The sequence below is a fragment of the Anolis sagrei genome, chromosome 10, assembly GCF_037176765.1.
Source record: "Anolis sagrei isolate rAnoSag1 chromosome 10, rAnoSag1.mat, whole genome shotgun sequence".
Lineage (NCBI taxonomy): Eukaryota > Metazoa > Chordata > Lepidosauria > Squamata > Dactyloidae > Anolis > Anolis sagrei.
In genome coordinates, this window is record NC_090030.1 from 4,319,050 (window position 1) to 4,341,562 (window position 22,513).

Below are 22,513 nucleotides of genomic sequence, written 5' to 3' on the forward strand. Positions count from 1 at the left end.
TTCCACTAAACCCAGGCCCAAAACTCATCACTACATCTTAAAGATACTCTGGGAGAAACATAGCATAGAAATACATAGATTTATACATAGGTTTGGCTGAAGCTCAGCCGTCATCTCTGCGGCACATTGATGTAGCCTTGGGTGTTGATAAAGGCATTAATCTGCATACAGCCGCTCTCTCTTTCTCTTTTAATTGGCTGGTTGTCCTCCTTTTAAGACCTTGGGAATTAATGAGAACCTCTGGCTGGCTGATAGCAAGAAAGTTGTGCTTGCGCGGAATGGGAAATTAGATGGCGCCGCATAAGCCGTATTCCGTTCTTTGGCACAATATGGCCGTAGCTGCCACTGAGCCCTTAAAACCCTCATCTGCTTGTCAAGCTACCTGAAATTTGGCAGCCTTCCTAATTGTCAAGACTTCTAATTAATATCCGAGGGAGGGAGTCTCTGTGACATGTATCGAACATAAGATCCCCTGATAAAATCTGGGATTCATGTTGAAAGGCACAGGACAAATATTAATTAATTCCCTGGCAAACTCGCTTTCATTCTTTCACCTTCTAATCTTTAAAGCGCCATTTTGGAGTTCGATAATGCCTACAGATTAGCCTTGTCTCCAACCTAGGAAATCTGTCCGATATGCCTTTGCCAGGGAATATCCTTTATGAAAGGTTAAACTCTGTAACTTGTTAAAATAGAGCAAAAGTGGTATCGTTGGGTGAAAGGAGCAGGACTCAAATGTTGCTTTCCTTCCCTTCCTTCCTTTTCATCATCAAGCAAATGTGAAGTCTCTCTTGCAGACATATACATTTTCTAATTGCAAATATTCCTCAACACTTTGAAACATAGACCCTCATCTGTGTTGGAAAGAGCAACCTTCTCGGGTCTCCACTAGTTATTTGTTATATATATAATTACTTACTGTATTGTTTATGTGTGTATTAGCTTGTGGTTTTCTTTAACCTCTTTGTTGTGGGTGGGGCTGCAGACCATGTGATCAGAACTGGGCTTGTTCAGGACTCAGACTCCATCTTAGATCTCAAATGCCTTTAGACTACAGTAGGAATGGAAGTATGCTTTAGATTTGAATGCAGGAACAGTGTCAGTCTTTAGAAAACTGAAGGAACAATTTGCTTTAGACTTCACTAGGAACAGTTTGCTTCAGACACCAGCAGAAACAGTTCACTAGGTGGTTGTAGGTTCTTTGGGCTGTCTGGTCATGTTTATTTATTTATTTATTTATTTACTTTGCTTCTATACCGCTGTTCTCAGCCCAGGGGCGACTCACAGCGGTGTACAACATAGGAAGAACAAAATTCAAGACACAGTATAAAAACAATTCACAATCCAACATTATACAAAAACATCATCATTACTACAAAACCCATTCAGCGCCGTCTTATCGTCCAAACCACAATCCAGTATCATTTTCCGTTGTTCCATTCCTATAGTCATCACCAATCATTGCATTTCTTGTTCGAACGTCTTCTTGAACAACCAAGTCTTTAATTTCCTGTGGAATATCATCAGGGAAGGAGCCAGTCTAATGTCCACGAGAAGGGTGTTCCACAGCCAAGAAGCCACCACCGAGAAGGCCCTATCTCTCGTCCCCGCCAGCCGTGCTTCTGAAGCCGGCGGGATCGAGAGCAGGGCCTCCCCGGAAGATCTCAAAGTCCTGGTGGGCTCGTAGGTCGAGATGCGGTCGGATAGGTATCTTGGGCCGGAACCGTTTAAGGCCCAAGATGTTCTAGAAGCATTCTCTCCTGACGTTTTGCCTGCATCTGTGGCAAGCATCCTCAGAGGTTGTGAGATTTGTTGGAAATCCACAAGCGTGTGGACAATTTCATTGGAAATCCACAAGCATGTGGACAATTTCAACAGAAAAGAAGAAACCATTAAAATGAACAAAATCTGGCTACCAGTACTAAAAAACCCTCTAAATTATAACAGTAAATAAACAACAAAACTCAAACACAGGGGAAATCCAGACAAGAAACAATCAGGAAAACCTAATCACCTCTCAACAAAGGAATTTCCCAGGCAATAACAAGCCAAACCTAAAAACTGCCAGGCCATCAAATGCTAATCAAGGTGGCCAATTGAAACTTTCACATCTACATCCAACAGACAAGAGTTTTTTCTCCCAACCTGGACCTTTCACAGATATAGAAACCCAGTTTCCTAGTTTCCAACAAACCTCGCAACCTCTGAGGATGCCTGCCACAGATGCAGGCAAAATGTCAGGAGAGAATGCTTCTAGAACATGGCCATACAGCCCAAAAAACCTACAACAACCCAATGATTTCAGCCATGAAGGCCTTTGACAAGACAAGGAACAGTTCAGTTTAGACTTCCGTAGGACGAGTATGCCTAGAGACTCCAGTGGACTTTCAGACTTGACAGAGACTCTGTCAGACTCTCCGAACAGAGAGATGCTTTGGACTATGAACTATTGTTTCTAAGAATGATGCTCTGTGTTACCTACACACAGAAACTGCTTCAAATCCTACTTGTAACTGGATTGATAAGTGAAGCACCTGTATGCTGAACACATAGTTTGTGAGTAAACCAATGATGTTACTTTTAAAGGAGTCTGCTTATTTTTGTCTCTTGAGAGCATGATTTAAAGGCTTTGTTGGAAATATTTTAAGGTAAAGTAGATCTTTTTGGGCAACTAAAGGAACACTTCTGAAACTCTCTCAATATATATCCATTGGCATATCTTGGTCCCTAACAGTTCAAAGACATATCTAGGCACATCAGTTTAACAACTGAGAAACCTAGTTGCCTTGCATGAATTCTGGTGAATGCCATTTTCCCCAAAGGGTTGTCACTCTAATGGGTCATTTTTTTTTTGTTTTTTTGTTTTACCAAGAGGTTATGGCATCATTTTTCAAAAGGTTGTAATTTCTGACAAGGTAATTTCTTTCTAAATATCATAACATCAAAAAAGATTCTGGAGATTTCCATTTTCCAAAATGTAATGTGACCAGTAGTTTTTCTAAAATCTTGATTTGGCTTTTTTGAAAGATGGAAAAAAACATGTGTACTTAACCCTTTTTGTGTGTGTTTATGTGTCCAAATTGTCACATCCCATTTGAAGTTTATTTTCTTTACTAGCCGTCCCTTGCCATGCGTTGCTGTGGCCCACATGGGGGTTCTGTGTAGGAGGTTTGGCCCAATTCCATCGTTGATGGGGTTCAGAATGTTCTGTGATTGTAGGTGAACTACAAATCCCAGCAACTACAACTCCCAAATGTCAAGATTCTATTTGCCCCAAACTCTACCAGTGTTCACATTTGAGCATATTGAGTATTCATGAAGTTTAGTCCAGATCGATCATTGTTTGAGTCCACAGTGATCGCTGGATGTTGGTGAACTACAACTCCAAAACCAAAGGACACTGACCACCAAACCCTTCCAGTATTTTCTGTTGGTCATGGGAGAACTGTGTGCCAATTTTGGTTCAATTCCATCATTGGTGGGGTTCAGAATGCTCTTTGATTGTAGGTGAACTATAAATCCCAGCAACTACAACTCCCAAATGTCAAGATTCTATTTGCCCCAAACTCCATCAGTGTTCACATTTGGGCATATTGAGTATTCATGAAGTTTGGTCCAGATCCAACATTGTTTGAGTCCACAGTGATCGCTGGATGTAGGTGAACTACAACTCAAAAACCAAAGGACAATGCCCACCAAACCCTTCCAGTATTTTCTGTTGGTCATGGGAGAACTGTGTGCCAAGTTTGGTTCAATTCCATCATTGGTGGGGTTCAGAATGCTCTTTAATTGTAGGTGAACTATAAATCCCAGCAACTACAACTCCCAAATGACAAAATCAATTTTTTTAGTGAAGGATATACATTGGGTTGTTAGGTGTCTTGTGTCCAAATTTGGTATCAATTTGTCCAGTGGTTTTTGAGTTCTGTTAATCCCACAAACGAACATTACATTTTTATTTATATAGATATGTTTCCCTTTCTGCTGCATCTGGTACTCAAGCAGGCTCTCTCATATTTACTTTGAAAATGTCTAAAAGATTCCTTCAGATGCCTATTATCCTACAGCAGTGTACATAGAGCCCTAAATTCAAAAGTCTTAAGACGCTGAATCGATGGAAACGTGATGCGTCTACCGTGATGGAAGCTTCATTGAATCAATGAGACCCCTGTGGTTGAGACTTAACAGTCGAAGTTGGGCCACGGGTCTGGTTTAAGACAGGCAAAGCACACTAAAACAAAACAGCACAGAGTGAGAACAGCAGAAAAACGCAGCAGTAAGTGCTTTTTTCATCAGAAGAGATCATTGATCTAAACTTGGTGTGAAACGAATGGAAAGTTTTCAAATATCTGGACAAACAGGAAAAAAGAAATGCAGCCTTGTCATGATTCGAAGGATATTCCAAAGGAGTACCAATTTGTAAATGCACCACACTTTGCAAGTGATGGCATTTAAGGAAGAGTCTCCCCTGAATAACATTAATAATAATAATAATAATAATAATAATAATACATCAGCATCCTCAGCTGCTGCAAGAAGATTGTGCAGAGAGACTACAAGCAGAGGCATAACACCGTTGCTCAGATGATTCATTGGTACTTGTGCCACAAATACCGTCTGCCTGTGACAAAGAACGGATGGGATCACAAGTCGGAAAAAGTTACAGAAAATGAACACGTCAAACTACTCTGGGACATCCGAATTCAGACAGACAGAGTTCTGGAGCATAATACTCCTGACCTCACGATTGTGTTAAAAAACCAAGTATGGATTGTCAGTGTTGCAATCCCAGGCGACAGCAGGATTGCAGAGAAACAACTGGTAAAGCTGATACGATATGAGGATTTAAAGATGGAACTGCAAAGACTCTGGCACAAGCCAGTCAAGGGAGTCCCAGTAGTGATAGGTACACTGGGTGCAGTGCCTCAAGACCTTGGTCTGCACTTAAACACAATCAGCACTGACAAGATTACCATCTGCCAGCTGCAAAAGGCCAACTTACTGGGATCTGCACACATTATTCAGCAATACATCACACAGTCCTAGACACTTGGGAAGTGTCCGACGTGTGATCCAATACAACAGCCAGCAGAGTGATCTTGTCTGCTGTGGACTCATTTTGTTGTGTTTCTAATAATAATAATAATAATAATAATAATAATAATAATAATAATAATAATCAGGGCTGGATGATCTGGACAGAAAAACAAGAAAACTGATGACAATTTACTACTCATGACACCCACACATAATTCTAGCTCAATTTTGCTGATTTCAGACAACCAATTTTTCTTGAGCACCTCCTCCAGAGCCGGAGATGAAAGGGAAAGCCTTTGTCTGTGTATTTGTTTCATTGTTTAAAGGCATTGAATGCTTGCCTGTGGCTGTATATACATGCAGTGACAAATGTAAGATACTCCACTTTGGCAGAAAAAATGAAATGCAAAGATACAGAATGGGTGACGCCTGGCTCGAGAGCAGTACGTGTGAAAAAGATCTTGGAGTCCTCGTGGACAACAAGATAAACATGAGCCAACAATGATGTGGCGGCAAAAAAAGCCAATGGGATTTTGGCCTGCATCAATAGGAGCCTAGTGTCTAGATCTAAGGAAGTAATGCTACCCCTCTATTCTGCTTTGGTTAGACCACATCTGGAATATTGTGTCCAATTCTGGGCACCACAATTCAAGAGAGATATTGACAAGCTGGAATGTGTCCAGAGGAGGGCGACTAAAATGATCAAGGGTCTGGAGAACAAGCCCTATGAGGAGCGGCTTAGGGAACTGGGCATTTTTTAGCCTGAAGAAGAGAAGGCTGAGAGGAGATATGATAGTCATTTATAAATATGTGAGAGGAAGCCACAGGGAGGAGGAGGGAGCAAGCTTGTTTTCTGCTTCCTTGGAGATTAGGACGCGGAACAATGGCTTCAAACTACAAGAGAGGAGATTCCATCTGAACATTAGAAAGAACTTCCTGACTGTGAGAGCCGTTCAGCAGTGGAACTCTCTGCCCCGGTGTGTGGTGGAGGCTCCTTCTTTGGAAGCTTTTAAGCAGAGGCTGGATGGCCATCTGTCAGGGGTGATTTGAATGCAATATTCCTGCTTCTTGGGAGGGGGTTGGACTGGATGGCCCTTGAGGTCTCTTCCAACTCTTTGATTCTATTATTCTATTCTATGAATCTTCCCTGATTCCCCTCAGGAAGATAGGGTGGAGTATAAATAAAGTGTTGTTGTTGTTGTTGTTGTTGTTGTTGTTGTTGTTGTTATTCTTGCTAACCAAGGAGCTGACCAGTTTCTATACTGTAGAAAAGGGTGCTGAAACATCTTATGCATCTCTTTATGCCAAAGTGAGACCAAAGTGCCAATAAGAGTATGAGCTACATCAACGGGGAAATTTTCCCCGAGAATTAAAGAATCATTCATTTGCCTTCAAGGAAGGCCATCTTAATGTTAACAGTATATAAAAATAGTAACTGCCTCCAAATATAAGCATATAAAAGAGCAGATAAAAACCATGTAAGGTCAGTGCATTAAAAATACCAAGGCATAAAACTGCAGACAATTAGAATCAGCTCAAGCTGTTATGTTCATCCTTTATCTGAATGGATAATTGAAGGGACACTCTCCGTGTGTTCGGAAATGCAGCCACTCACTTTGAGAATAATGAGCCAATTAGCAAAGAGTGACCAGAGACCTTTTCTGTTCCCCAAACAATCAGCTGATTTAATTCCCAGGCCTGAGAATGAAGGGCATGAGCCATTTTATTGAGCTGTATATGTAACTTTGCCGGGTGGATGAAGTTGTGTTTCATGGAGGCATTTCTGTCCATTCCAAAGACCAAGCATTAGGCTTGTGCAATTCTGCTGGAGGGCGATCCGTTTTTGGTATCCGAATTGTGTTGGGTACCCAGATCCATTTTTGGAAGCCTCCCAAAAACTGGCTAATGAAAAAAATCTGTTTTTGGCCAGGCACCCGGGAAGATCCGGGAAGATCCGGCCCATTGGTGGGAATGGGGAACTTACAAGGCTCCACTTTCTGTTCCTGGGATCATTTCCTTTCTTCCTTTTGTGGGAGCCTGGGTTTGAGCAACAGAGTTAAGGAAGGATCCTTCCTGAGACCTTTTTTCTTTCTTCCTTTCAAGTCAGCTATAGCCAATTCCAGTGTATTCCACCATGGGAGGTTCTTTTGTTCCATTTCCAAGCTGTGAAGTCTGCTGTCTGTAGACACCTCCTGGTTGTGTTGCCTACATGGTTGCATGGGCACCTTTATTACCATCCCACCGAAGTGGTACCAGTTGATCTACTCACATTTGCATGTTTTTGAACTGCTAGGTTGGCAGGAGCTAGGGCTAACAGTGGGAGCCACCGCAGCCCCTATTCTAAAAGTATACTAAGCCAAAATCATGCCTATACAGTAATCCTTCGCTACTTCATGGTTTGCTTTTCTTTTGTTAATGGTTTTAAAGTATTATGTCCTGTTTCATTGGGTGGTCTTTACTTTGAAAGTAGTTGTTTTACTCCAGAAGCGTGGGAAAGCAAGCGGAGTAGATTCTTTCCTTCTCTGGCTTTAAAACTGGCTTCTCTGGCTTGAGCCGAGGCCAGGGACCAGAAGCAGGGAAAAGCAAGCAGAGTAGTTTCTTTCCTTCTCTGGCTTTAAAACTGGCTTCTCTGGCTTGAGCCAAGACCAGGAAATTCCTGTTGGCATTAGCAGAGTATCACAGAAGCTCAGAATAATGGACTCTGGAGTCTCCGGTAAAAGCAGTTTTTCAGCTTTACTTAAGCAGCTCAAAATAGACAACATATACCATCAGTGGACAGATGTGAAGAACACAAAACGAAAGAAATAGGAACTAATACAAACTGCAGCTGGAAGGAAGTTTATCTCTGGCACTCCCTAATCTTTCACAGAACAAGAACTCAGGGTCACATTCTCACAGCTTGTTACTTTTCTGTTTAACCCTTCTGTGTCGAACTACATCCTGGCAATACAATTCTATTATAATCACAATCCTATCACATAAAATTACATTTAAACACACTTCATACATGAATTGCACACTGACAATTCCCTCCTTCTCTGTTTTAAAACTTGCTTCTGTGGCTTGAGCCAAGACCAGGGACCAGAAGCGGGAAAAGCAAGAGTAGATTCTTTCCTTCTCTGGCTTTAAAAGTGGCTTCTCTGGCTTGAACCAAGATTAGGAAATTCCTTCCTTCTCTGGTTTAAAACTGGCTTCTCTGGCTTGATCCGAGGCCAGGAACCAGAAGCGGGGAAAAGCAAGTGGAGTAGATTCTTTCTTTCTCTGGCTTTAAAACTGGCTTCTCTGGCTTGAGCCAAGATTAGGAAATTCCTTCATTCTCTGGTTTAAAACTGGCTTCTCTGGCTTGATTCAAGGCCAGGAACCAGAAGCGGGGAAAAGCAAGCGGAGTAGATTCTTTCCTTCTCTGGCTTTAAAACTGGCTTCTCTGGCTTGAGCCAAGACCAGGAAATTCCTTTCTTCTCTGGTTTAAAACTGGCTTCTCTGGCTTAATCCGAGGCCAGGGACCAGAAGCAGGGAAAAGCTGAATTATTTCCGACTCACTTCATGAGTCGTAACAAAAATGTTGGAAAAAGCTTCAGAAGGGCAATGGGACTTCCAGTTTTCTTAAAAACTTCAAAATTGCTTCAAAAAGGTAATTTTTGAATTACGAATTACGAAGATTCCGACAGTACCTAACCATGCCTAATATACACAGACTGAGCTGCAGCAATGCGTGGCAGGGGATGGCTAGTAATCTATAAATATTAAAATAAATATATCATCCCTACTTTGCGGATTTTCACTTTTTACGGGTGGTCCTGGAACGTAACACCCGCGATAAGTGAGGGAACACTGTATTATCAAAAGCAATAGTATTTACTAGGCTTGGGCGGTTTCGTTCGTTAATTTCGTAATTCGTTATTAATTCGTATTTAAATTAGCTTACGACCCAATATTGAGCCATGCAGAAATAGTGTCAGGAGTAAATTAGATTCGAAACAATTTTTCCAATTTATTTCGTAATTATTTCGTTATTCAGTTCTTGTGGGTTTTTTTCGGGCTATATAGCCATGTTCTAGAGGCATTTCTCCTGACGTTTCGCCTGCATCTAAGGCAAGCATCCTCAGAGGTGAGGTCGTTATTATTTCGTAATTCTTTCGTAATTATTTTCGCATGTCTGGTGCAAGTTTTATAGTTGTTGTTTGTTTTATCACACCAACAGTCAAGAACAGAGGGAGAGGGAAGCTTCAGAAGTTCCCCCTGTCCCATTTGGAGGTTTTTTTTTTTAGCATATTGCGCAATCGCGTCCGCCATTAACGAATCGATTCGTAATTATACGAAATTTCGTAAATTTCAAAAATTTTAAAAGGAAAATTTCAGAATTCTTTAAAAAAACAAAACGCGATGGACCCCTAAAAACAAAACGAGTTTAGAAACAATTTTTTCCGTTGTTACCCAAGCCTAGTATTTACATTTTTTATGATACCTTAAGAAGCCTTATGGGCCTTAAGAAGCATTGCTAACAACAAGGCAGCAGGAGACGACGGGATCCCAGCTGAACTGTTTAAAATCTTAAAAGATGATGCTGTCAAGGTGATGCATGCCATTTGCCAGCAAATATGGAAAACACAAGAATGGCCATCAGACTGGAAAAAATCAACTTATATCCCCATACCAAAAAAGGGAAATGCGAAAGACTGCTCCAACTTCCGTACAGTGGCCCTTATTTCTCATGCCAGTAAGGTAATGCTCAAGATCCTGCAAGGAACACTCCAGCAATACATGGAGCGAGAGTTGCCAGATGTTCAAGCTGGGTTTAGAAAAGGCAGAGGAACGAGAGACCAAATTGCCAATATCCGCTGGATAATGGAGAAAGGCAGGGAGTTTCAGAAAAACATCTACTTCTGCTTCATTGACTATTCTAAAGCCTTTGACTGTGTGGATCATAATAAATTGTGGCAGGTTCTTAGTGGGTTGGGCATACCAAGCCCCCTTCCCTCTCTCCTGAGGAATCTGTACAAGGACCAAGAAGCAACAGTCAGAACTGACCACGGAACAGGAGACGGGTTCAGGATTGGGAAAGGCGTACGGCAAGGCTGCATCCTCTCACCCAACCTTTTTAACTTGTATGCAGAACACATCATGCGAGGGTGTGCGGGGCTGGATGAATGCAAAGCTGGGGTGAAAATGGCTGGAAGAAACATTCACAACCTCAGATATGCAGATGACACCACTCTGATGGCCGAAAGCGAGGAGGAGCTGAGGAGCCTTTTAATCAAGGTGAAAGAAGAAAGCGCAAAAGCCGGGTTGCAGCTAAACATCAAAAAAACCAAGATTATGGCAACAAGAATGATTGACAACTGGAAAATAGAGGGAGAAACCGTGGAGGCCGTGACAGACTTTGTATTTCTAGGTGCAAAGATGACTGCAAATGCAGACTGTGGTCAGGAAATCAGAAGACGCTTCCTTCTTGGGAGGAGAGCAATGCCCAGTCTTGATAAAATAGTAAAGAGTAGAGACATCAGACTGGCAACAAAGATCCATTGCCTAGTCAAAGCCATGGTATTCCCTGTAGTCACCTACGGATGTGAGAGCTGGACCTTAGGGAAGGCCGAGCGAAGGAAGAGAGATGCTTTTGAGCTGTGGTGTTGGAGGAAAGTGCTGAGAGTGCCTTGGACTGCGAGAAGATCCAACCAGTCCATCCTCCAGGAAATAAAGCCCGACTGCTCACTGGAGGGAAAGATACTAGAGACAAAGTTGAAGTCCTTTGGCCACATCATGAGGAGACAGCAAAGCCTAGAGAAGACAATGATGCTGGGGAAAGTGGAAGGCAAAAGGAAGATGGGCCGACCAAGGGCAAGATGGATGGATGGCATGCTTGAAGTGACTGGACTGACCTTGAGGGAGCTGGGGGTGGTAACGGCCGACAGGGAGCTCTGGCGTGGGCTGGTCCATGAGGTCACGAAGAGTCGGAGACAACTGAACAAATGAACAACAACAACAACATGATACCTGAATGCAATTAAAAGCAACATGTTTGAAAACAGTGCCACCCCCCCCCCCCCCACCAAGGGTTCGAAAGGGAGGCAGAGCGACTTAGATTACTCCAAATGTACAAAATGCAGGTGTTGCTTTGAAAACAGATGAGGTGTCTCGGCGTTTTTTCAAACGGGGGAGGAGCTGGCACCCAGTGAATGAGAGAAGCAGAAAGAGAGTTTGAAGAGCTTTTGTTCGGATTTGGCAGGTTGCAGACGCAAGTACCAATTTCATGCATGAGGTTTCCCCCTGAAACTTCTGCATAATGTTTAGCCTCCCAGGCAGTCAGCGAGAATGAAGACAGAGTCTACATAAATTTAGGCTTTGTGATGCTCGGGAATAAACAGCTCAGGAGAGAAACAGCCAACATATCACGGCAGGCAATGCCATCTCGCTTCTCGTTTGAGATACTCTTTAATTTACTAGAAATAACAGTGACACGTGACTCTCCTACAATGCTCCCAAGATGGCTTCCAGCAAGAATTAAAACAACTAACAAGAAACAACTTCCAGGCCAGACCAGATTACAGCAAATCCCATGGAATCAACAGCATACAATACAACCCCCTGTATCCACGGGGAATAAATTACGTGGATAGGCAAAACCACGGTTACAGCAAATCCTCTTGAAATGAAGGACATTTGACTCAAGAAAACCATAGAATCATGCTGGAAGACCTAAGCCAGATAAAGACCCCATCTACACTGCCATATAAAATCCGAATTACCTGCTTTGAACTGGATTATATGGAAGTGCAGACTAACATAATCCATTTCAAATCAGATAATCTGGATTTTATATGGCCATGTAAATGGAGTCCTACACTGTCATATAATACAGATTATAATCCATATTGTCTGTTTTGAATTGGATTATATGAGGCCCCTTCTGCGCCACCATAGAAAATCCAGGGTATCTGCTTACAGTGCTAAATCATGTGTTTAATCCAAGTTATCTGCTTTGAACTGGATTATATGGCAGTGTAGACTCAAGTCCCTTCTACAGTGTAGATTCAGGCCCCTTTAATCCAGATAATCTGGATTATAATATGGATTAGAATGAACCTGAGTCTACACTGCCATATAATCCAGATTATAATCCATATTATCTGTTTTGAATTGGATAAGGCCCCTTCTGCACCACCACAGAAAATCCAGGTTATCTGCTTACAGTGCTAAGTGGTGTGTTTAATCCAAGTTATCTGCTTTGAACTGGATTATATGGCAGTGTAGTTCAAGCCCCTTCTACAGTATAGACTCAAGCCCCTATAATACAGATAATCTGGATTATAATCTGGATTAGAAGGAACCTGAGTCTACACTGCCATACAATCCAGATTATAATCCATATTATCTGTTTTGAACTGGATTATATGAGGCCCTGTCTGCACAGCCATATAAAACCAGGTTTTCTGCCTTGAACTGGATTATATGGCAGTGTCGACTCAAGTCCCTTCTACACTGACATATAACCCAGATTATAATCCATATTATCTGTTTTGAACTGGATTTTATGAGGCCCTTTCTGCACAGCCATATAAAAACCAGGTTTTCTACTTTGAACTGGATTATATGGCAGTGTTGACTCGGGCCCCTTCTACACTGCCATATACTCAATATTATAATCCAGATTATCTGTTTTGAACTGGATTATATGAGGCCCCTTCTGTGCTGCCATATAAAATACAAGTTATCTGCTTTGAACTGGATTATATGGCACTATAGACTTCCCTTCTACACTGCCATATAATCCAGATTATCAGAGAATCCATATTATCTTATTGAATCCTGATTATATGAGTCTACACTGCCATATAATCCAGTTCAAAGAAGATAATCCGGACGATGTATTGGAGCCTAATCCATGTGTGGTGAGGCAGCAGCACTCTTTGGCAGAGAAGACAGAAAACCTTGTGAAACTACAATTCCCATGATTCCATAGCATTGAGCCCTGGCAGTTAAAGTGGTATCAAACTGCATTAGTGCTACAGTGTGGATGCATCACCACTCCAATGCTCAAAGTACGAAACCACACTGACTTGCAATAAATATCAGAAATTGGTTGAGAAGTTATGGATACATCTGTAAATTCCATGAATCCTTTGACTGTAGATCAGGCATGGGCAAACTTGGGCCCTCCAGGTGTTTTGGACTTCAACTCCCACAATTCCTAACAGCCTACCGGCTTTTAGGAATTGTGGGAGTTGAAGTCCAAAATTTATTTCGGGGTTCTTTTACCCCGCCCTTCTCACCCCGGAGGGGACTCAGGGCGGCTTACAGAAGCAAAGGCACAATTTGATGCCTGCATCACAGAACAATCATACACAAAATTACATCAATTCAAGTTAACAGCAATTCATGCATTATAACCATAAAATCAATAAAACCAGTACAAACCCAATTCCTCCTCCTACATGGTCAGCGTTCGCTAACTCATAGTTCTAGTTTTCCATTTCACTTCGTCAATCCTGTTGATCTTACTCGCCTGATTGTCTTATTTAATTGCCAGATTGCTCAAAGGCCTGGTCCCATAACCACGTCTTCACCCTCCTCCTGAAGGAGAGGAGGGATGATGGTGCCCTGATTTCCCCCGGGAGTGAGTTCCACAGGTGAGGGGCCACCACTGAGAAAGCCCTGCCCCTCGTCCCCACCAGCCTCACTTGTGACAGTGGTGGGGTTGAGAGCAGGGCCTCCCCAGGTGATCTCAGACTCCGGGGTGGGACGTAGAGGGAGATACGTTTGGACAGATACACTGGACCGGAACCGTACAGGGTTTTGTAGGTCAAAACCAGCACCTTGAATTGTGCTCGGAACTGAACTGGCAGCCAATGGAGCTGGCACAGCAGGGGGGTGGTATGCTCCCTGTATGTCGCTCCGGTGAGCAGTCTGGCTGCCGCTCGCTGGACTAGTTGAAGTTTCCGAACAGTCTTCAAGGGCAACCCCACGTAGAGCGTGTTGCAGTAGTCTATTCGGGATGTAACAAGAGCGTGGCCAGATCAGACTTCCCAAGGTACGGGCGCAACTGGTGCACAAGTTTTAGTTGCGCAAAAGCTCTCCCGGCCACCTGGAAGGCCCAAGTTTGCCCATTCCTGCAGTAGATGCTCTGAGTTAACTTGGGTTGTGCATGAAAAGTGTGCCCTCCTCCACAGAGCCATTGTGCATGTGCATATATGTCTTCATGCTATCTGTTGACATATGGTGATCGTGAACGTGACCCTTTCCAGCATAGTGTTGGGTCCAAGTTGTCATATACTTTGATGCTCACCGTCTCTTTCCCCAATCTTTTTCCTCTCCTGTTTTGCCTGTAAGCTAGTTTACTGCATGCAATTGTTTTATGTTTTTGTTTTAATGTTTTGTTTACAGTGCCGAAAAATCCTATACATATCTATTCCTTCTGGCGTGCATACAGTTGTAGCAATGGATTTAATGCTCTTGTCGGCCTTCGGCGAGGAAACAAATGTAGCATCCTGGTTGATTTTATATCTCCGCTTCTGCAGCTTGGGCTGCTCTTGAGATTTTGCTTCTTTATTTCAATCCAGTCTTCATTCAGCAGGCTGCAGAGAGATATACGCATGCATCCCATAAGTCTCCCAGCATTTGAATATGCTCACATCCTGCGTTGTTTGGGATCTATCACAGTATTTAACCACTCCGGAATAAAACTGTTTCTTATTTAATGGATTGGCGTTTTTGCATCCGTTTTTGTATTTTCTTTCATTTCCTTCTCCAACAGAATTGTGATTTAGGATGTTGCTTCCAATGCCATGCCAATGAGCTATTGTGGGGGGAAGCCCACACCCCTATTTTTCAAAAATTGCTTTAGGAGGCTTTAAGCATCTTAAATATTGTGATTTGTAGAAGTAATGAACGCTCTGGGGACGGCACTTGAGAATGCAATCGCGTATATTTACTGCAAAGGTTGTAGCCTCTATCTCATACAATTATTCCTCTATGAATCTCGCGCAGTTAAAATATATCATTATGGAGAAATGGTTGGTTTCCAAACACCAATGAAGATTACAGCTATAAAGGGTCCTTCAGATTGCGCAGCTTGGAGCTTCAAAAAGGAACGCATGGATCCCGTGCTTATGTACAACGGGCAGAAGAGGGCATCATTTCCACTAATCTGTTTAGAAGGATTTTTATATATATATGTATATATATATATATATATATATATATATATATATATATATATATGGACCCCCCCCCCCCCCCCCGGTGGCACAGTGGGTTAAACTGCTGAGCTGCTGAGCTTGTTGACCGAAAGGTCACAGGTTCAAATTCGGAGAGCGGCGTGAGCTTCCGCTGTCAGCCTCAGCTTCTGCCAACCTAGCTGTGCCGTCGCGCCTGGGAGCTACAACTCTTAGTGAAAGAGGCATGGACGTAACATCTTTCCCCCAGGGGATTGCTTCTTGCCCTCCTTTAGGAAACTGGAACTCTCAAGGACCAAAACACTGTAGATAACTCAAAATAGGTTTTAATGTTCACAGAGTGTTATCCCTTTAAGGCAATAAGCTGGAAGTTTCAAAGGGGTAAAGGAAAATAAACATTACAATCTCTGGTTGTCTTGGGTCCAAGGAGTTTTGAAGCTGAGAAGCTTTTCCAAGTTCCCTCTTTTCTCAATGGCTGTGAAAGTCGAAACAAACACAACCCCAGTCCAATGGCTTATGTTGAAGGGACAAAGCCTCTGGTGCCAAATAACTGGTTTGAAGGCGCTTGAGACTTCTCAACATCGTCCAGGTTGATCTGAACATGAAGCATAAGTCTCAAGGGTAAGAACCTCAGAATTGGTGATGAGAGGTAACTTAATTAAGGGCTTTAGAGCCAAGTCTCTTTCTCACGTCTATCTGATAGAAAGTTTGATGGTAGAATGAAGAAGGAAACACTGCCCTGCTCTTCTAGGAAGAGGTGGGGCCAAACAATTGAGCTGAGGGAGCAATTCAACTGGTGCAAACAACATTGATTGACAGCTACAAATGACCAATCAATCCAACTATACATTTACAGAGAAAGCAGACAAGTTGTGGCATGTTACACAGTTTAAACCTTTGCAAATTAAAGTTCTACATATAGGTGGTGCCACTCGCGCCGTCGCACTAGCAGTTTGAAAACATGCAAATATGAGTATATCAATAGGTACCGCTCTGGGGGGAAGGTAAGGGTGCTCCATGCAGTCATTCCAATGGCTACATGACCTTGGAGGTGTCTACGGACAATGCCGGCTCTTCGGCTTAGAAGCAGAGATGAGCAACAACCTCCAGAGTCAGATGCAACTGGACTTAATGTCAGGAGAAAACCTTTACCTTTATATATGAATATATATTTTTGCAATATATATGCAATAGAAGACATTTTGTAAAGCTAACCAGTGTGTTACTGCATACCCAAATTAAGCATTATCTTATAAACAGATAGTGGTTATTGGGTTGTTGTAGGTTTCTTCGGGCTATATGAACATGTTCTAGAGGCATTCTCTCCTGACGTTTCACCTGTATCTATGGCAAGCATCCTCAGAGGTAGTGAGGTCTGTTGGAACTAGGAAAAAGGGGTTTATATATCTGTGGAATGACCAGGGTAGGACAAAGGACTCTTGTCTATTGGAGCTAGGTGTGAATGTTTCAACTGACCACCTTGATTAGCATTTGATTGCCTGGCATTCTTTGCTGCTGGATCTGCGTTGCTGTTGTCATCTCTACAACATCTTTATTACTGACTTAGAGGAAGAATTAGAAGGCATGATCATCAAGTTTGCAGACGGGAACAAATGGGGAGGGAGAGCCAATATTCCAGAAGACAGGAGCAGAATTCAAAACCATCTTTACAGATTAGAGAGATGATTACCCAAAACTAACACAATGAAGTTCAACGGGGACAAATGCAAGATGCTTCACTTAGACAGAAAAAAGGAAATGCAAAGATACAGAATGGGGGAGAATGCCTGGCTCAACAGCAGTACCTGTGAAAAAGTTCTGGGAGTCCTAAAGGACAGGAAGGTGACCATGAGCCAACCATGTGTTGTGGCAGCTAAAAAATCCAATGAGATTTTGGCCTGCATCAATAGGAGTCTAGTGCCTAGATCTGGAGAATGAGCCCTATGAGGAACAACTTAAAGAGCTGGGTATGTTTAGCCTGCAGAAGAGAAGGCTGAGAGGAGACAAGATGAGGGCCATGGATCAAGATGTGAGAGGAAGTCATAGGGAGGAGGGAGCAAGCTTGTTTTCTGCTGCCCTAGAGACTAGGACGCAATAGAACAGTGGTTCTCAACCTGGGGTCCCCAGATGTTTTTGGCCTACAACTCCCAGAAATCCCAGTCAGTTTACCAGCTGTTAGGATTTCTGGGAGTTGAAGGCCAAAAACATCTGGGGACCCCAGGTTGAGAACCACTGCAATAGAACAATGGCTTCAAACTACAGGAAAGGAGAATCCACCTGAACATTAGGAAGAACTTCTTAACTGTGAGAGCCGTTCAGCAGTGGAACTCTCTGCCCCGGAGTGTGGTGGAGGCTCCTTCTTTGGAAGCTTTTAAACAGAGGATGGATGGCCATCTGTTGGGGGTACTTTGAATGTGATTTTCCTGCTTCTTGGCAGAATGGGGCTGGACTGGATGGCCCGCTAGGTCTCTTCCAACTGTAGGACTCTATGAGTGTATCATTCTCCTTCTTGATCTCCCATTGGTAACGCCTCTGTTCCTCTGTGTCTCAGTCTGTTCACAGTTTTCCAGAGGAGTCTATGCCATCTTTGGATTCTATGACCAGATGTCGATGAACACCTTGACATCGTTCTGCGGGGCGCTGCACACCTCTTTCATCACCCCCAGCTTCCCGACGGACGCCGATGTCCAGTTTGTCATCCAAATGCGGCCGGCCCTGAAAGGAGCCATCCTGAGTCTTCTGACCTATTACAACTGGGAGAAGTTTGTATACCTCTACGACACAGAAAGAGGTAAGGAGAGACCTTCCCATTTCACCTTCATTTTCTCCTGATGCTTGTTCACTATGGAAAGGAGGTTGACATTGCACATTGGTTTTTAAAATTTTCTATATACTGTAATATTTTGGGTTACATGGTTTACTTACTGAACTGCATTATAAGGGTCTCCACTGTCCAAATCGACTCAGGAACATTGCTGTAGTCCTGTTATTATTTGTACAACAAAAGAGGTCTGGAACAAGCTCAGTTCTTGTGTGAGTTCACCAGGAAAAACATTAGTGGTAAAAATGGGAATCTACAGAATCTCGGGGGTTTCACATACTTTTAAAAAAATACTATAGCTTGAAAAGCAGGAGTGCTATAACCATTGTTTATATCCATGTTCTGCTACTTGTAATTCTCACAAACATCAGAAGAAACTAGGCCTGGGTAACAACGCAAAAATTTGTTTCTAAAATCGATTTGTATTTGGGGGGTTTTTGCGTTTCGATATTTAAAATAATTACAAAATTTTCCTTTGAAAAAGTTCAGTATTTATGAAATTTTGTTAATTTGGTTAATTTCGGGTTTTTTTAATTTTTTTTAATTTTTTGAAGAATAAAAGAAAGATATTTTTCAGAAATATTTAAAAATGGAAAATTAACAATGTTTGCCCTGTTGTGGAGCGAACACAGCCACAGGACAGGGACAAACTCACACACACAGGCACACAAGGGTCTTTTCTTTTTTTAGAATATTTTTTGAATTTTTTGAAGAATAAAAGAAAGATATTTTTCAGAAATATTTAAAAATGGAAAATTAACAAAATGCTTGCCCTACCCTGTTGTGGGGCGAAAACAGGGCAAAGCCTCCCCGCTGCTCCCAGCAATGAATGAATGAATGAATGCAAGCACAAGCAATGAATGAATGAATGCAAGCAAGCAGCCAAGAGCCAACCATCAAGCCTCCCTCCCGCACCTCCCGTCTCCTTCGCAATGAGCAATGCGGCCATGCGGAGCCGCTTTTAAAGGGCAGCCCGCCCAATCACAATCAGCCACGGTGCTTGGGAGCGCTGGATTGGCTCCCGGCGCACCCAGCATCCTCCATCCTTAAAACGTCATTTCCGAAACGGGCGGAAGCCTGTAAAAAAGATGGAGGATGCCGTTTCGATATTTAAAAACACTTCCGGGTTTGAAAATATGTTTTGTAATCGTTTTGTAATTGTTAAAAATAACGAATATTTAACGAATTACAAAATTAACGAACGAAACCGCCCAGGCCTAGAAGAAACTTTAAACTATAGCTTGCAAGTGAATCGCGTGCTAGACTGTTCCGTAATTCCTGATCATAGAAAGATGGCATGTTAATGGATGAGGAGCCCCCAAGTGGGAGGAGTCCCCAGTGGCACAGTGGGTTAAAGTGCTGAGCTGCTAAACTGGATGACCAAAAGGTCGCAGGTTTGAAACTTTGGAGTGGGATGAGCTCCCGCTGTTAGCCCCAGCTTTTGCCAACCTAGCAGTTTGAAAACATGCAAATGTGAGTAGATTGATAGGTACCGCTCCGGCGAGAAGGTAATGGCGCTCCATGCAGTCATGCTCGCCACATGACCTTGGAGGTGTCTATGGACAATGCCGGCTCTTTGGCTTAGAAATGGAGATGAGCACCACCCTCCAGAGTTGGACATGACTGGACTTAATGTCAGGGGAAAACCTTTACCTTTACTTAAGAGGGGATAGTCTACCTCTGTGTTCTCCAAAATCTGGATGGCTTTACTTCTTTTGAATCTTAGAATCATAGAGTTGGAAGAGACCTCGTGGACCATCGAGTTCAACCCCATTCTGCCAAGAAGAAGGAAAGTTGCATTCAAAGCACCCCCAACAGAAGGCCCCGACAGATGCCCATTGTCCACATGTATTTGGAATTAAACTTATATAAAGACAGGAATGGAGAAATAAAAATGGAATTTGTGGCCAGATTAATCTCCCTCACTACTCGTAGTTTTCATCTCTTGAAGAACTGAATTCCAAGCATGGGAAAGCATTTTCCACTTTTAGTTAGACATTGCCACTACTGGGCTTTTCTGATGACAACACCTGAGCTGGCAGAAAACCAGGGCCTCTGGTCCCAAAATAACTTGTCCAAGTTCTATCTTGAGCCAAGCTTGAGGTGAGGCAACATCACATGAGCTTCGACTATTTCCAGAAAGGATTCTGGCTTGAGGATATTTCGGGAGGGGAAACAACATTATCCCATGTAGTGTTACAAATACGTAAGCGGTGCTTTTGTACAACTGGAAGGCACAAGGCAGTGTGCTGGCACGCTTGCTCTAAGCTAGTTTGCTAATAAATTTAGTTGTTCCTTTGCAAATGCAGGTTAATTATTTAGAATGAAATTGTCTTTGAGCCATGCTGTTCTAACTGGGGGAAATCGTTTGACCTGAAGTTTGCTCAATCTACATATTTGTGTGGGTGTGTGTGTGTGCATCCATGTCTGTGTGTGTATATATGTTTCAAGCAGTCCTTCAGCATTCCAGAAGGATAAACATAGTTGGAGTGCTTTGGCCACATCATAAGGAGACGGCATAGCCTGGGGAAGACAATTATGCTGGGGAAAGTGGAAGGTAAAAGGAAGAGGGGCCGACCAAGGGCAAGATGAATGGATGGCATCCTTGAAGTGACTGGACTGACCTTGAAGGAGCTGGGGGTGGTGAGGGCTGACAGGGAGCTCTGGCGTGGGCTGGTCCATGAGGTCACGAAGAGTCGGAGACGACTGAACGAATGAACAACAACAAAACGTAATCACTTTAAGCATATATGTTTCAAAGTTGGATCAAAGTTGGCTTTGATTTAGAGCAACTAGAGAAGTTGGAGGTAGAGTTGTACGCAGAACTGTTTTCCTTCATTTCATCCATTCGTTCATTACTTCAGGTGTACGTAATGGGAAACCCCCTCCTGGTACGAAAATCAGCTCAATAAGAAAGCAAGGGGGAAACAATAATGGCTCCTCTCATGCTTTTCGTGAGCTCATGGCACTCCATACCTCCTTGCCTTGGAAAGAGAGGGAGTGTATGTGTGTGGTGTGCAGTCCCAGAAAGCGTGTGTAGCTGAGCCGAGCATATCCTCTAGAGTAAGAATGAGAACTTGCCTCCTTGCCTTGGAAAGAGAGTGCGTTGCGGGCAGGCACTTCTCCTCTAAAGTAGAAAAAGGTAAGAAGCCTCCTTAAACCACATTCTGACTACAGCTAAGCACCTCTCCTCTAGAGTAAAACAGCTTCAATGCCTAAAATGATGGGAAGGGGAGTCTGCCCCCCCCCCCCCTATAATGGGCCAATAGAAAATGGATTTTTTGGCACCACAGAGTGAAAACAGATATCTGCCCTCCCAATTTTGGGAGGCTCCCAAAACCAGATTGGAGCCCCCACCAAAAGCCAGGAGATGATTTGGGTCAAGTTGTACCCTAAAAGCACAACCCTAGTTAGATGACAAAATGTCTTGATAGAGTATCTTAATATCCCTGTTTTCTTTCTCATTTAGATTGAGAAGGAGGGATGGACAAACATGGGCAGAGTTTGAATTGTTTTGTTTTGAAGACCAAAGTGAGGTCTTGGACTTTGCGAATCTCACAAATTGTTTCTTGTTGCGAGTTGTATGATTGTATCCGACATAGAATCATAGAATCAAAGAGTTGGAAGAGACCTCGTGGGCCATCCAATCCAACCCAATTCTGCCAAGAAGCAGGAATATTGCATTCAAATCACCCCCGACAGATGGCCATCCAGCCTCTGTTTAAAAGCTTCCAAAGAAGGAGCCTCCACCACACTCCGGGACAGAGAGTTCCACTGCTGAACGGCTCTCACAGTCAAGAAGTTCTTCCTCATGTTCAGATGGAATCTCCTTTCTTGTACTTTGAAGCCATTGCTCCATTGCGTCCTAGTCTCCAGGGAAGCAGAAAACAAGCTTGCTCCCTCCTCCTTCCTGTGGCTTCCTCTCACACATTTATACATGGCTATGATATCTCCTCTCAGCCTTCTCTTCTTCAGGCTAAACATGCCCAGCTTTTAAGCCGCTCCTCATAGGGCTTGTTCTCCAGACCCTTGATCATTTTAGTTGCCTTCCTCTGGACACATTCCAGCTTGTCAATATCTCTCTTGAATTGCGGTACCCAGAATTGGACACAATATTCCAGGTGTGGTCTAACCAAAGCGGAATAGAGCATGGGGAGCATTACTTCCCTAGATCTAGACACTATGCTCCTGAAACATTTGGCAATTTGGGGAGCCCTGCCTGATCCGTCATTGTGTGTTTTCAAATCGAAAGTACATTTGAAGAACTTGCACCTGTAATAGGAATGGGTAACTACTTGACTCTGCTAGTTGAATAAAAGAGCCATGTAAATCTATGCCAGGCTCTTAGTGAACATGAGGGAATAGAGAATCGGGCATTATCATATTTTTCAATAATTTGTACATCAATATTTTTTGGCTGATTTGGGCACAACCACAACTGGGAGACAGCGCAGAGCAATTTCCCATCAGTCCTTGAAGCACATTA

General features: G+C 42.9%; 1 protein-coding gene across 6 annotated transcripts in view; it reads left to right on the forward strand.

Annotated features, from left to right (window-relative positions):
- Nucleotides 1-22,513, forward strand: part of GRIA3 (glutamate ionotropic receptor AMPA type subunit 3) — a 261,418-nt gene that overhangs the window by 59,637 nt on the left and 179,268 nt on the right. For all 6 annotated transcript variants that reach the window (XM_060756402.2, XM_060756404.2, XM_060756403.2 and 3 more), the window contains exon 3: nucleotides 17,758-17,997. In XM_060756402.2, coding sequence (XP_060612385.1) covers nucleotides 17,758-17,997 — 240 coding nt within the window. The remainder of the gene's footprint in view (nucleotides 1-17,757; nucleotides 17,998-22,513) is intronic.